The sequence below is a fragment of the Sander lucioperca genome, chromosome 7, assembly GCF_008315115.2.
Source record: "Sander lucioperca isolate FBNREF2018 chromosome 7, SLUC_FBN_1.2, whole genome shotgun sequence".
NCBI classification, from domain to species: Eukaryota; Metazoa; Chordata; class Actinopteri; order Perciformes; family Percidae; genus Sander; species Sander lucioperca.
This window is the reverse complement of record NC_050179.1, coordinates 34,618,214-34,633,903: the sequence shown is the minus strand read 5'-3', so window position 1 is coordinate 34,633,903 and position 15,690 is coordinate 34,618,214. Positions and strand designations below refer to the sequence as shown.

General features: G+C 42.4%; 1 protein-coding gene across 2 annotated transcripts in view; it reads right to left on the bottom strand.

Annotated features, from left to right (window-relative positions):
- Positions 1 to 15,690, bottom strand: part of LOC116036359 — an 83,057-nt gene extending 67,367 nt beyond the window's left edge. The window contains exon 1 of one of the 2 annotated variants that reach the window (XM_031279892.2): positions 15,457 to 15,690. In XM_031279892.2, coding sequence (XP_031135752.1) covers positions 15,457 to 15,493 — 37 coding nt within the window. In that variant the 5' untranslated portion in view covers positions 15,494 to 15,690. Of the gene's footprint in view, positions 1 to 6,868; positions 6,982 to 15,456 lie in introns of those variants that run through there. The other variant, XM_031279891.2, reaches the window with a different exon arrangement.

The window sequence follows — 15,690 nt, the reverse complement described above, 5'->3', positions numbered from 1 at the left end:
TGGCTCACACGACTCACAAAACTATATGAATAGAGCAAAGAGACAAAAAACAAACACATAAACAGACCGAGCGGGCTCAGCCGGCCACCTTAACAAGCGGCCTGAGAGTCTAATTGGCCTCCATCTGTCAGACTGGAATTAATTTCCTCTAACATTCATGTGGCTCTCTGTCAGCCTGAGAGAGAGAGAGAGAGAGAGAGAGAGAGAGAGAGAGAGAGAGAGAGAGAGAGAGAGAGAGAGAGAGAGAGAGTGTGTATTTGTCCATGTGAAAAATAATCTGAGTTATGAGATTCAGTTTGAAAACCCCATGAACTCTTCTGGGACTTAATTCATTGGTTGGGAAGCTGCGGAAATGCAGTTTCTTTGCTCCAGTGCTGTTTATATAAAGAAATAGAGCCAGATTGTTATTTACATTTGCTGTATAAACTGAGGGGCTCATTGATCAGCAGCAGAGGCAAGCCGTATTGATCAGCAAAGGATTATGGGAAACACTCCTCTGATTATCTCTGATTGATCTGATAACATCTTTGCTCTCCCTCGAGTGAATTATTCAGTTTTTCTCACTGCTGCTATCAATAATTTTGTCCTGTTACACAAGATAAAAAACCAGCTCACCTGCCGCACATTTCACTACATTTTGACTTGTGTTCAACGGTAGTTTCCTTTGGCGTACTGTTTGTGTGTCTACATTTCCTGTGGACTACTTACTACATCTCTTCCTGTGAAACATCGGCAGTCACGGCTCAAGTACTGCAGTACATGAGAAGTCAAGTTTGGTTTGAATGCCGGGAAATATTCTTGCTCCGTCTATTTTATTGAGAATTATTTGGTAGATCAGGTCTGTGTATAAACTTGGGGTGGACAAGTATCCCAGCATGCATTTCGCATCAATCAATTAATTATCAATCATTCACATGAAATCGTACGAGGTGCAATTTCACTGAAAATGTTTACCGTCAGCTCCCTCAACTTGTGCATGATTCACCATAAAGTAACAATTTTCGATACTGTCTGCGACAATTAGTCTGCGACAGTGGAATCGCTTGAAAAGTCGTTGTGTGTAAGGTCGGCATAAGACAACACACTTGTCTTTCTTGAAATCTTAAAGTGCTCATATTATACTTTTTGGCTTTCTCCTTTATTGTGTTATATATATTTTTTCTGCACGTTATAGGGTTACAAAGTGAAAAAGCCCAAAGTCCCCCCCAAAGGGACTTACCGTCTCCAACAGAAAACACTGTTCACAAACTGCTCCAAACAGCTCTATTGTAGTCCAGCCTTTACTTCAGAGACAAACGTGGTCACTTTGGAACACACGTTGTAATGCTCGCCTAGCTGCTAGCAGGGCACGCCCTCATACTCTGCTTCTGACTGGCTAGTAGTCCTTACCTAGGTACTGTCAAAATTTTCTAAATTTTAATGAAGAAAAGACAGAAGTCATGGTCTTTGGTGGCTCGTCTGTGACCACCCCCCTAGTTGATCTGGGTTCTCTTGCACAGTATCAAAGGCCTATTGTGACAAATTTGGGGGTAAAAGTGGACTCAGACCTCAAATTTGACAACCAGATTAAAGCTGTGGTGAAGTCCAGCTTTTTCCAGCTAAGGCAGCTGGCAAAAATCAAACCAGTCCTTGAGAGACAGCATTTTGAAACAGTAATCCACGCCTTTGTGACCACTCGGCTGGATTACTGTAATGCACTTTATATAGGGGCTAGTGGGTCCTCCATTGCTCGGCTGCAACTGGTACAAAATGCTGCTGCACGTCTTTTAACTGGCACACGCAAGTACGAGCATATTTCGCCTATTTTAGCTTCACTCCACTGGTTGCCTGTCCATTTGAGGATTCATTTTAAAATTCTTTTATTTGTTTTTAAAGCTTTGAATGGCCTTGCCCCACCTTACCTCTCTGAGCTGCTGCACCCCTCCACTCCCAGCCGATCTCTCAGGTCAGCTGACCAGCTGCTCCTGACGGTGCCTAAAGCTCGGCTTAAGCTCAGAGGGGACCGAGCGTTTGCCGTTGCAGCTCCAAAACTTTGGAATGGACTGCCTCTGCACATTAGACAGTCCTCCTCTCTGTCTAATTTTAAAAATCTACTTAAAACTCACCTCTTTTCTTTGGCCTTTTAACTCCTGGTAGAGTGTTGATCTTATGTGTATACTTGCATATTTGTATGGTGTTTGTCATATTGTGTTTTATTTATTTTACTTATTTCTGTTTTATCTTTTTGTGCAGCACTTTGGAAACCTTGTGTTTGTTTAAATTGTGCTATATAAATAAAGTGGATTGGATTGGATTAGGGCACGCCCTCATACTCTGCTTCTGACTGGCTAGTAGTCCTTACCTAGCTACTGTCAGGGCACGCCCTCATACTCTGCTTCTGACTGGCTAGTAGTCCTTACCTAGCTACTGTCAGGGCCCGCCCTCATACTCTGCTTCTGACTGGCTAGTAGTCCTTACCTAGCTACTGTCAGGGCCCGCCCTCATACTCTGCTTCTGACTGGCTAGTAGTCCTTACCTAGGTACTGTCAGGGCCCTCATACTCTGCTTCTGACTGGCTAGTAGTCCTTACCTAGCTACTGTCAGGGCACACCCTCATACTCTGCTTCTGACTGGCTAGTAGTCCTTACCTAGCTACTGTCAGGGCACGCCCTCATACTCTGCTTCTGACTGGCTAGTAGTCCTTACCTAGCTACTGTCAGGGCCCGCCCTCATACTCTGCTTCTGACTGGCTAGTAGTCCTTACCTAGCTACTGTCAGGGCCCGCCCTCATACTCTGCTTCTGACTGGCTAGTAGTCCTTACCTAGCTACTGTCAGGGCACACCCTCATACTCTGCTTCTGACTGGCTAGTAGTCCTTACCTAGGTACTGTCAGGGCACGCCCTCATACTCTGCTTCTGACTGGCTAGTAGTCCTTACCTAGGTACTACACATGTGCGACTCCCAAAGATGGAACAGAAGTGAGATGTTCTCTCACTCACTCTGTAGCTAAAACAGAGAGCTTAACACACAGGGTGAAAAGAGGAGCTGCAGCAATGTGCAGTACAACAAAAATATGTTTTTTTGAAAATTTAACCATGTAAACCTATTCTGATATAATCTCTAAATACAATTATGAATCTGAAAATAAGCATAATATGAGCACTTTAAAGCACGTTCCTTGTAGTCACAAAAAACTAAAGATCTTTCAGTTTCCAGTTTCCCTCCATCTCTTCAGCCAGACTGAACCGCTCAGTCACCATTTGGATTTAGTAACTGAAAGCTGAGAGCCGCCTGTCTCTCCACGACCTCCATCAGAGCTCGGTGCACGGCTCCCAGGACCCCCTGCACGTCAAGCCATGTTCATGAAGCCGGCAGCTGGCCCTTCGCCACCCATCACTGCCCCACCCGCAGAGCTGACAGTCGGCAGCGGAGTTGTTTATGGCTCCCACGCCGGCAGCAGCTTGTAGGACATTAGTCTTTCAGCGCAAGGTTTATGAGCGCCGTCACTCACCATCTGTTAACTGCCGGGGTGCCTTTAATCGTCCCCCATCCCTCCCTTCCATAGAGATCGATATGGCTGCCAGGTCGCCGCTACGCCCGCCGCGTGCTGAACGGGTGATTGTGCATCATCGACTGAGTGATTACAGCCATTTGCTTGCTTATTGCTTCGCATTGTTTGTGACATATCAGCCTCAGAGAGAGGTGGGGGGAAGATGGAGGGGGCTGGAGGAGAAAGAGAAAGGGAAAATGAGAGAGGAGGGAAAGAAGAGAGAATGATGACAGGACAATTTCACACCCTCATGGTTATTGGTTTTCAGGGACAAGCTATTAAAAGTTTGGCAGGAAATGCAAAGCAGAGCAGAGGCCGGCTGCTGGCGTTCGATCACGTTTGTCCGTCCAGGTTTGTTTCTTATCGTTTTGCAGGAAATATCTGTCTGCTGTTCAGTGTTGATGATGATGATGATGATGATGATGATGTACCCCTCCAACATATCTGCGTTTGAGGAACAGAAAATGTTCAGAGCGGTTGAACATTTTGGAGCAGACGGATCCGTTTCAGATCCGTCATCATCTGATCCAAATCAAGCATCGGCCAAAAAAAAGTTTGTTTTGGTTGCTGCGTTTGTTTCCACCCAAATTGCGTCAAAGGAATTCAACATTTTCTGTCAAATAGCCGTCTGTTGAATCATCAAAAGTTCAGAGTGGCAGAACTCAATGATCCCTGTTTTAAAGTGTGTTCACGTTCACACTTTCCTCGCTTTGCTGTGCTCCTGTTTTTTAAAGATTTATTCTTCATCGTAACAGCCGAATCCATTGACTCGTTCAAGCGGAGTTTCAATGAGAAACTGCAGCTGTAAGTTAAAGATGATGTAGGTAAGATTTATAAAACTAGCTTTCTGTCATATTTGCTGAAATTGGCCCTATGTTCCAGTAGAATTACATGAAGCAGGTCATTTAAAAAAATATCCAGCTCCTCTGGCTCCACCTACAGTGTGTAGTGAGATTTGCAAAAATCCACCGCTCCCTGTTCAGACGCACCAATCAGGGCCGGGGGGGGGGGTGTCTAACTGCGTGTAAATCACAGCTCATGCACACACATTCATTCTCCCTTGTGGGGGGAGGGGCTTAGGAGACCGTTTTGGGCTTTAGCAGAAAGGGGGGAGGGACTGAGAAGTTGTCGATGTTCAAATTCTTTGTCTAAGTCCTGGATCTTCACAATCCTACCTACGGCACCTTTAAGTTAACTCTAAACTAAAACTATGAGTGCCTGTGCTGTTAAAACAAGTCCAGGCCAAACACAATATACCTCCTCTTTTAGCTTTGTCAATTTAGGACTGAATGTACCATACTACCATTACGGTACAAGCGTTATTTACGTATGGCTATACCCGGGTGCGGACCTCAAAATTTGAGTTTTCGAGTTTTGTCCAGCTTTCAGGCCACAGAGGAGCCTGGGAACCGGACGAATCTGCGAGCTTGATTAACGGATTAATCTGTGCTGCTTTATTCAAAACAATAATTAATAATAACTGGAACTAAAATTAGTCTATTAACCAAACTGCAGCAACAAGTCTCGTCAACGTCTTGCATACAGTCAGCCAGGAACAAGACAGTCTCCACAGGACAACAAGAATTGCGCCTACTCTCTGACTCTGGTACACTGTCAGAAATAATGTGCAAAATCTGTACCTTAAGGGGTCCAACCGCTCGTCACTGGGGCAGCACCCTCGAAAGTACACCAATTGTACCCCTTTACAATAGTACGTACTTGTTCTCTTACAATTTGTACCCTTTGGGAGCAAATGCGTACCCCTGGGGACAATAATGGACCTAAATGCTCTAGGACTATGAATTTGAGAACTTCATAATTTCCTTAACAGCCCTGAGGCACTAGCCATCCCATCCCCCAACATAATTTTGGTCACACCATGGGTCACACACTGACATCTTTCTTATTGTACTCCTATATGTTTGAAAAATGGTACAGACATGGACCCTTTCTCACGTTTGTAGCCTTTCATCCTAGAAAAAGTACAAATGTGTACCTTATGGATCAACTATGACCCTTTGGGGGTACATCACCAGCAGTTGTACCTCATAATATAAATGGACCTCAACCGTATCTTTATTTCTGACAGCGTAGGAACCAATCTGGTGAAGCTGAGCAGAGAGAGCACGCAGCTACGGTAAGCCCTGAGAGAATACGTAAATGACGGGCTGGATTTGTGATCTGACCGTAAACTGAATTTATCTCAAATGTGCATCTCAAAACAAGCAGTTTCTATTAATCCAAAATTAAAACCACAGATATGATATCAATCATTCTTTGCCATATTTTTCTTCTCAGCGAACTGAATCTAAATGTAGGCACCTTAGTCAACATCATACAACACCATCTCAGTAATGTGATCAGATCCAGAAGAGAATCGGCGCAGCAGAGACAGAGAGAGATTTTGGCTACGTTCACACCACAAGTCTCGATGCTTAATTCGGATTTTTTGCTCAGATCCGATTTTTTGTTTGGCTGTTCACATGACCTTTTAAAATGTGGCCTATATCAGATTCCAGTGTGAACTGTTTGTGGTTTCGAACTGACCCGCATGCGCAAAAGACCAATAACAATGACATCAGACGCAGCACGCTGCTGCACTAAAGTTAGGGAGGTTATGGAGGAAGTCAGCATTTTGGCTTTTATTTCAAAATGTTTGTGTAATGGCAGCTGTAACATTAATGAGCAAACACTAATTAGGTCTAACACCTCCCTCTCCCTCCATTGACCTGCTCCATCACTGTTCTCCATGTGTAGACCTAGTCTAGTTTTTAATGTTACTGTCTGTGTCTAGGGCTAACTCCCGCCGGAGCATAATTGTGACAAATGTCGATGTAGATTGACGTAAAAGTCACATCAAATCCACCTCGGTTGTTCACACTGCGGCCGCTTTGAAAAAAAAAAAAAAAAAAAAAAAAAAATCAGACCTGGGTCTGATTCAGGACCACATATGGAAGTGGTCTAAATCTGATTTGAAAAAAATCAGATCTGGGCAAAATTTGAGTGTTCATACTCCTTCTGAAGAAGTCTGACCTGGTCACTTGACCCCAAAAAAAATCAGATTTGGGCCTTTATGTCGAGGAACATTTACTGATAATCTTTGTGACTCATGAGACCATCCTTAAGCCAGTCAAACAAGCAGAACGTATTGCAGAAAAGCATCAACTCTTGCAGTTTAAGATTTAGGGATCATTGGGTGTTCCACATTTAAAAATTCACTTTTTAAAAAAAAAACAACTTCAAAGTCTGTATGTTAAGGTCTTTTTTATGATTTTAAAGTGTATTTCCATGCTAACTAGCTTCTATGTCGGCCAAAGAAATAAATCCATTAAACTCACCGAGCCTCCTTTTTGTCTGTGTGTCTGTTGTGTTGCAGCAAAACATCCAAAAAAAAACAAACTTCTAACTGCACGTGATTTCATCAGGATACATCCAGGTGAGCTGATTAAGCTAATCACATGACTTCCTGTCAGGTGACCATAACAGGGGCACGTTCAATATCAAAACGCTGTAAAATAGTCTGTAAAACAAGACATTTAAGGACGTCGTCTTGGGCTCTGGGGAAAAGTGACATTTTTCACAATTTTCTGCCATTTAATAGACGTATAAAATGTTGATCAATCGAGAAAATAATTGACAGCTTAATCGACATTGACAGTTAAAATAAACGTAAGTAGCGTTTAGTCCCTAATTCGAAACTACTGTACATGACGGTAAACACACCTGCCCTCACACGATCTAGCACCACCGTGTAGTCCATTAAAGGAAGAAATAAAGTAGCAGTTTCTCATTCAGACCATCTGGATGATCAGAGAGGAAACAACAAATCCATTTAATATTTCTGCTGCAAAGCTCTCTTCATTTCCTCCAAGATTCTGGATTCATTGTTTCCTGTCTGTCTGTGTGTCTGTGTGTGTGTGTGTGTCTGTCTGTGTGTGTGTGTGTCTGTCTGTGTGTCTCTGTCTGTCTGTCTGTGTGTCTGTCTGTGTGTCTGTATGTCTGTGTGTCTCTGTCTGTGTGTGTCTGTCCGTGTGTCTGTGTGTCTCTGTCTGTGTGTCTCTGTCTGTGTGTGTCTGTCTGTGTGTCTCTGTCTGTGTGTCTGTCTGTCTGTGTGTCTCTGTCTGTGTCTGTCTGTTTCTCTGTCTGTCTCTCTGTCTGTATGTCTGTCTGTCTATCTGTGTGTCCGTGTGTCTGTGTGTCTGTCTATCTGTGTGTCTGTTTGTCTATCTGTCTGTCTGTCTGTGTGTCTGTCTGTCTATCTGTCTATCTGTGTCTGTCTGTCTGTCTGTCTGTGTGTCTGTGTGTCTGTATGTCTATCTGTGTGTCTGTGTGTCTGTATGTCTATCTGTCTGTCTGTGTGTCTGTATGTCTATCTGTCTGTCTGTGTGTCTGTATGTCTATCTGTGTGTCTGTCTGTCTGTCTGTCTATCTGTCTATCTGTGTGTCTGTATGTGTGTCTGTCTGTCTATCTGTCTATCTGTGTGTCTGTCTGTCTATCTGTGTGTCTGTCTGTCTATCTGTCTATCTGTGTGTCTGTCTGTCTATCTGTGTGTGTGTCTGTCTGTGTGTCTGTCTGTCTATCTGTCTATCTGTCTGTCTATCCAACAAGTCCTCCAAACCATACGACGATAAAGGTTGTTTATTCCTACCCTCTAATACGACCCAAAGGAGCCTTTTCCTTCCTTAATCCCAAAGAAATGTACGTAGTTATGTTTAGAAAAAGATCGTGGTTTGGGTAAAAATCATTACTTCCAGTTACACAGGTGTCCGTTTGTTCCGTAAGGGGAAAAGAAACTTGCCATTTGCTGTTGACTGGCTCACGTTTCAAACATGTGGTTAATGTTGTGAATTGAAATCAAAGCACTTGATAAGGTTGAGAAAAAACGGATACATAATTTAACTTCAAACAAGTCAACGTTGACTTTTGAACGTAAAGATGAGCCGTAACGGCTGCTTGAACAAATGACCTATGGGAGAGTTTTTCAGGGCAGGACATTCACATCTGTCCATCCGTCCATCTGTCCGTCCGTCCGTCTGTGTGTCTGTGTGTCTGTCTGTCTGTCTCTTCACTCAAATGATGTTTCAGTACAAACATGTCTGAAGTTCATCCTGTTAAAATGTGAAACTGAGACACAATAACGCCACCGATCATGTTTCGTGAGACTGGAGGAAACTAACGCGTCTCACAGCTCATTTCAGACGTCTTTACTGCGGCCTTTTGTTGCTGTGACTTCTGTTGCATTTTGGGGAATAATTGAGTCAATCAATCGTGACTGTAAGTGAGCGCCCACACTCTCTCTTCTCACTCAGTTAAATGGACTTGACATATTCGACATACAAAAACCTAAAACACTAACCTAGAAATCTAGACCACCCTAGCGGCAGCAAATTTAATTTGCAGCCAGGGGGGTCTAGGCACTCTCCGTTGGCTTGCGAGTAGAGCTTAGATCGGCCCAAAAAATCAAGCCCGACCCTACCTGAGCCCGTGTACGTTGTGTCCGAGCCCGGCCCGGCCCGACACATTAACTGTAATTATGAGCCTGAGCCCGATTTAAACCCGACAATTTTTTAATACGTGGGCCGTTATAACTGACGTTCTCAACTACAATTCTGAGTTGTTAGAACTGCAGAAATCTGTTTAGAATAATACAACAAGGACGAAGCCTGTAAACTGCTGTTTGTTTAGAATGGAACGGATCGCAAGTGGATCCGAATGAAGAAACGTAAAAAAAAAAGAAACAATGATGAACAACATATTGTCGTCACTGCCCACGACTTGTTTAAACTGCTTCCATACCTCCGACTTTCCTCCACACTTGCTCAAAGGTAATTCTCCTGTTTTTCTTTTTTTCTTTACATCTTCAAGCTCCCGGTGTGATGCGTGCGAGAGGAGGAGACTCCGCGCATGACACGTGCTGCATTTTGTAACTGCAGCCTAACTTTTGTACACATTTGTTACTTTTATATAGCCTATATATATATTTACAATATTTCTGATTATGGCATAGCTATCTCCCCACCCAAATAGGATAATAAGGTAATGGATAAAAAAAATTAAAAAAAAATTTGCTTGATCAAGGGTCCGGCCCGGGCCTGGCCCAGCCCAAGGATGTGGCGGAAAATAACGGCCCGAGCCAGGCTCGGGCTCGGGCCGAGAATCTAAACTCTACTTGCAAGCTGGAAAAACCAAACTCTAGTCAGGCCAATCACATCGTGTATAGTCAGTGGGCGGGCTTATGGCTGCTGCTGCTAGCGAACAACAGTCTTCTGGAAGACTTGAAGTTAAGCTTTTCTTTGAGAAAAGAACAAAGAACGACACAAGTAATTCTTAAAAAAGGAAGATGTGTTCGGAGTTTAAAGTTTAATCTATCAACTAGCGTTGCTCTGGTTGGTTGTAGCTCTATCCTATTGCGTGCAGAGGGAATTTGAAAGACAACCGTTTATCCCGCCCCTCAGATTGAGCCCTGCCAATGGTGAGTTCCCAGACCCAACATCTGGATGTGGGTCTGGCTTGTCAGGCTACTAAAACACCAAATGCAGTCCAAAAAGTTCCTTAGTCGGTTTCCAGTTCCACCCGTCCTTGCAGCAGTAAAACAACATGTCGTTTCTTCACGCCCCGATGATCACAGCCTCTGCTGAAATATTAGCAGACAAGTTTTAAAAACTAACACTGACACTGTTACTTCTCATCTGTGACCGGGGATGGTGCCGAGGATGTGAGCGCTGACATTTCCATGATTTTATGGATGAGTAAACACAACCTTGAACTTGACTCAGGAGTAATGACTGTGGACCAGGCTGGAGTAGATGCTGATCCTTATCGTTATTAGGTCTGTTTTCATCAAAGAAAAGACCCCAGAGTCAACTGAGAGAAATGTTTAAAGAGACAGTAAATCTCATCCAGACAGGAAATTCTTTTCCAGACTATGAATAAACAACAGAAATACGTGGCCCGGTTAGCTCAGTTGGTAGAGCGGGCGCGCGTATGTGGAGGGTTTACTCCTCAACGCAGCGGCCGCGGGTTTGACTCTGACCTGCAGCCCTTTGCTACATGTCATTCCCCTTCCATGTCTTCATCTGTTGTGTGGAATTGAAGGCCTAAAAATGCCCCAAAAATAATTTTTTAAAAAACAACAACAACAACACAAATACATTGGTGTACGTTATGTTAAAAATGTGATTTTGATTTTAGATTGACTTGAAACGGACGATGGTTTTATAACATTCACTGTGACATTTGACAACGGGTTCGTATGATATTGTACGAAATTGCGTTATACGTCAGTTAAGTTGTGCGATCTTAACAGTTAATTTTAGCAGAGAACAGGTAACTGAGAGACATTTACAGAGCACTGAGAGGACGCTCATGACGGCGACTGTTACAGTTAGGTCCAGCCGACAAAAGTTGACTGTCCTGCCGCGAAAACAGTTAAGTTTAGACACCAAAACGACTAGTTAAGATTAGAAAAAACATTCTGTTTTTTTTGTACCACAACGTGGTAGTCTGTAGACTTTGTAAAATGATCCCTGAGTCAGGATAACAGCAGCAAAACACCGTAAGTTCTGCTCACCTTTGCCTCTCCAGCTTCTCCCGTAGCTCACGTGTATACACTATGTCCTGCTCTGACTTGAGTGGGAGGTAAACTGTGCTGCGTCTCCCCCGTCTGTAGCACTGTCTTCGATAATTGCGCAACCAGGCCAGATTGTTTCAGATATCTCACGAGTCCTTTATAACGTCAGTTATAACGGCCCACGTATTCAAACATTGTCGGGTTTAAAACGGGCTCGGGCTCACAATTCCCTTAGAAAGGAGAGAGAAAAATTGTACTTTTTTTTACGTTTTTTTTATTTTTAAGTTTTTTATTTGTGTATTCCTCCTGAAAATGACTTGAAATGTGGATTTATTTGATACATCTGATTTCATATGTTGCTAAAATTGCACTTTTTTACTGTAAGATTAAAAGGGATACGAGCTTGGATGTTGCTTATTCATTATTTTACCTACTGTTAAAAAAAAGCAAATACAGGCTACTCTTTTTGCACTTGCTCTGTTTACTTTAAGATTTTATTTTCGTATTCCTCTTGAAAGTGACTTTATTTTGTTGGATTGATAGTCTACATCTGGCTTCAGGTTGCACTACAAATTCATTTTACTTGAACAGTGAAGTGTTAAACAATTTTAATAAATAGAGATTTGAACCTTATTGAAATTTTGTTTTGTGTAAATTGTTAATAATTGAGCAATGGGAAAATAATCGCTAATTGAAAAATGTATTGTTAGATTAATCGAAAAATGTATCGTTAGATTAGTTGACTAATCGAAAAAATAATCGCTAGATTAATCGTTTAAAAAATAATTGTTTGGGACAGCCCTATCACAGTGTTAGCATGGTTAGCATCGCTAAGCCTCTGTCCTGATTGACAGGTCCTAAAACATCCCCTGCTTTATCGTCTATTTTAAAATAAATGGGAACATCATTTACTAAATGAACATCATGCTGTATTGAAGAAGACTTGAAACTAGCGATTTAGACCATGAACTTATTATGAAAATGTTTACTGAGGTAATAAATCAAGAGAGAAGTAGGCTCATTTTCTCATAGACTTCTATAGAAACAGACTTCTTTTTGGAGCCAGTGGAGTCGCCCCCTGCTGGAAGTTAGACAGAATGCAGCTTTAAGGGGCTTCAGCATCGGCTTCACTTTTCAGAAGAACAATTCATATGATGTCTGCCGAAATTATGGCGACTGCCGGCTGGTCACATGACTAGGTTAGGTTTAGTGGTCATTACAGTTGAGTTTAGCAGAGAAAAGTTGAGACACTAAGACGTTAGTTAAGATTTCTTTTTCAAAAGATCGTGTTTTGGGTTAAACACTGGTCCCATAAAGCTTTATTGCGTAATTTTTTTATATAAATGAACGTCCGTTAACATTCAAGCCGTTGCCATATGAGTTGCTACAAAGCTAATTAAGACTATCAGCTCCACACAACTCTCTCTGTATTTCTCAGTATGACTATGTTCAGAAGATTGTGGCGTCCGGCGACTTTCCCGCGCAGAAACTCGAGTGAACATAATGACCTCTTCTGAAGAGTCCATCATGTTTTTTTAATCCTCCGTGTCCTCCTTGGCTACTAGCAACTGCGTGGAGGAGGGGTGGTGGGGGTGATGCGCGATCACCGAAGGCTTGTATCATGTGGACGCGCTGACAGTCTTGTTGTCATTACTTATAATTCCTCATGGGAGCGACAGAAACTACGCACTATATCTTTAAGTAGTACTCCTGGGTAGCATTAATTTCATCAGACGTGATGAGACTAAATATGTTCGTCAACAACCTTTTTTTCCATGACTAAGTCGAGACGATGACGAGACTGCACCAATGTCCAAAAACGCTGACACTAAGACTAAATGAACATGCATTATTGTTGACGAAAAAAGACGAGACTAAAATGTTTAGCATAAAATATAAACTAAGATAAAATCTTAGAATTTACAATCTTCTCTACTTTTTCATCATGAGATAGAATATTCAGTTGTTACTAGGGTTGGGTACCGAGACCCGGTGCTTTTACGGCACCGGTGCCTTAACGACCGTTATCTACAATACCGAATAGCAACGCGGATGTGACAAAATTACCACTACTCCTGGGACATGAACACCTGTTTACTGGGTGAAAGTCTTGTGTTTTACCCTTATCTTTAACCGGGACACGAACTCCACTCCAGTAGATGTACACTTGGTGGTATTATTAGGGATATGAATTATCCAATCCATATTCCTACGGGACTAGTATTACCTGTGGATTTCTAGTAGGCCTAATTTGTAATAATTGAGGGAGGTTATCTGTGATCTTAATCTTGTGGGAATCTGCCATGTCTGTTAATTGTCAAAGTGAAAAATTCCCCTAAAATGACCTTCCATATTTGGACAAACAAAGTGGTTGTGTGATATTATTAGTGGTGTGCATATTCGCATCTCTGTGATTCTGGGTCGTATTGGCTGCTTTGGCAATTATCAATGAAAGTTTTAAAAGGGCCTTGACATCATATGCATGGGATAATGTCAGTAAATTCAAGTAAAAAAACAGACTTAGCTTATCCATGGCAAATGCGCAGCATTAAAGGTGCCATAGGTAGGATTGTGAAGATCCAGGACTTTGAACAAAATATTTGAACATCGACAACTTCTCAGTCCCTCCCCCCTTTCTGCTAAAACCCAAAATGGTCTCATAAGCCCCTCCCCCTACAAGGGAGAATGAATGCGTGTGCATGAGCAGTGATTGACACGCAGTTAGACACCCCCCCCTGGCCCTGATTGGTGCATCTGAACAGGGAGCGGTGGATTTTTGCAACTCACACTACAGGCTGTAGGTGGAGCCAGAGGAGCCGGATTTTTCTTTTTAAATGACCTGCTTCATGTAGTTCTACTGGAACATGGGGTCAGTTTCAGCAAATATGACAGACAGTTAGTTTTATAAGGCTTACCTACTGCACCTTTAAACACAGACGTGGGGGGTAATTTCTAAATCATCCTTTTGGTAATATTAGTCCTGTGCGAATAGGACTAAACAAAGACTTGTTATCCTTTCACCTAAACCTAATTCTAAGCTTGACTCTAAAGCCAAATCTTAAACCTCAAACAGAAAATGACTTCAACTCTCAAGGTGTACATCGACCCATGTTATACAGCACATAAGGCTGTGCAATCAAATCGCATTTTAAACGTGATTTTGATTCCTAACTAGGGCTCGGCAATATATCGATATTATATCGACATCGATATATGAAGATAGATATCGTATAAAATTTTGGATATCGTAATATTGTGATGACATAACTGTCTTTTCCTGGTTTTAAAGGCTACATGACAGTAAAGTGATGTCATTTTCTGAACTTACCAGACTGTTGTAACTGTTCTATTATTTGCCTTTACCCACTTAGTCATTATATCTACATTATTGATGATTATTTATCTAAACTCTCATTGTGTAAATATTTCCTGAAAGCACCAATAGTCAACCCAACAATATTGCCGCAATATCTACATCGATGTATTTGGTCAAAGATATTGTGATATTTGATTGTCTACATATCGCCCAGCTCTATTCCTAACAATAGCAAAAACAATGTAATCGAAGAAAAACAACAGTTTTGTCTCGTGTTCTGAATGACAACGCACACTTCCACCCCTCCTGAAGGCTGAACGCACTCAGCCAACATTTGAACATATTTTTTATATTATTTATCTTAAGGTGAATTCGAGAAGTTTAACGGGAAAAGTACGAAGGGATATTTCTCTTCTCTTCCCAAAAGTCAATGAGTGATCGTGTTAAATAATCATGATTTCAATATTGATCAAAATATTTTTTTCCATAATTCCAGAAGCCCTAACAGTACCTTAACCCAAAGTGCTTTACAAGTTGCCTCTCACACACCGATGGCAGCGAGTTACCATCATCAGAAGACATTGGGGTTCAGTAACTCTCGAGGACACTTCAACGTGTGGACAGGAGAAGCCGGGGATCGAACCGCCAACCCTGCGATGGTTGAAGGACCACCTCTGCCCCCTCCAACCACCCATGTGTAACACTCAAACTGCTCCTTCACATTGCAACATTCCCTCAAGCTCTGTTAATGATGACTGAATGAAGGATCTTTCTCATGTGAGCTTTCTGCACATCTCACTTCTTAAAGGACACACACGCACACACACACACACACACACACACACACACACACACACACATACACAAACTCTAAACCACATGTGCATGTAACACACACCTGCACTTTTCCTCACAGAATCTTGAGTCACAGTGCAACATGAGCATCTTCAGCTTCAGTGTGTGTGTGTGTGTGTGTGTGTGTGTGTGTGTGTGTGTGTGTGTGTGTGTGTGTGTGTGTGTGTGTGCGTGTGTTACTTACGTCTGTCACGGTGGCAGTCACTCCTGAAATGGGTCATTACAACAGAACAAAAGAAGATGAGGAAGAGGAGAGAGAAAAAAACCTGACGACTGAGAGTCTGACTGCTGCTTCCCTCACTGAGAGAGAGGGAGAGGGAGAGATAGAGGGAGGGAGGGAGGGAGAGAGAGAGAGAGATAGAGAGAGAGAGAGAGAGAGAGAGAGAGAGAGAGAGAGAGGGAAAGAAAGAGAGGTGAC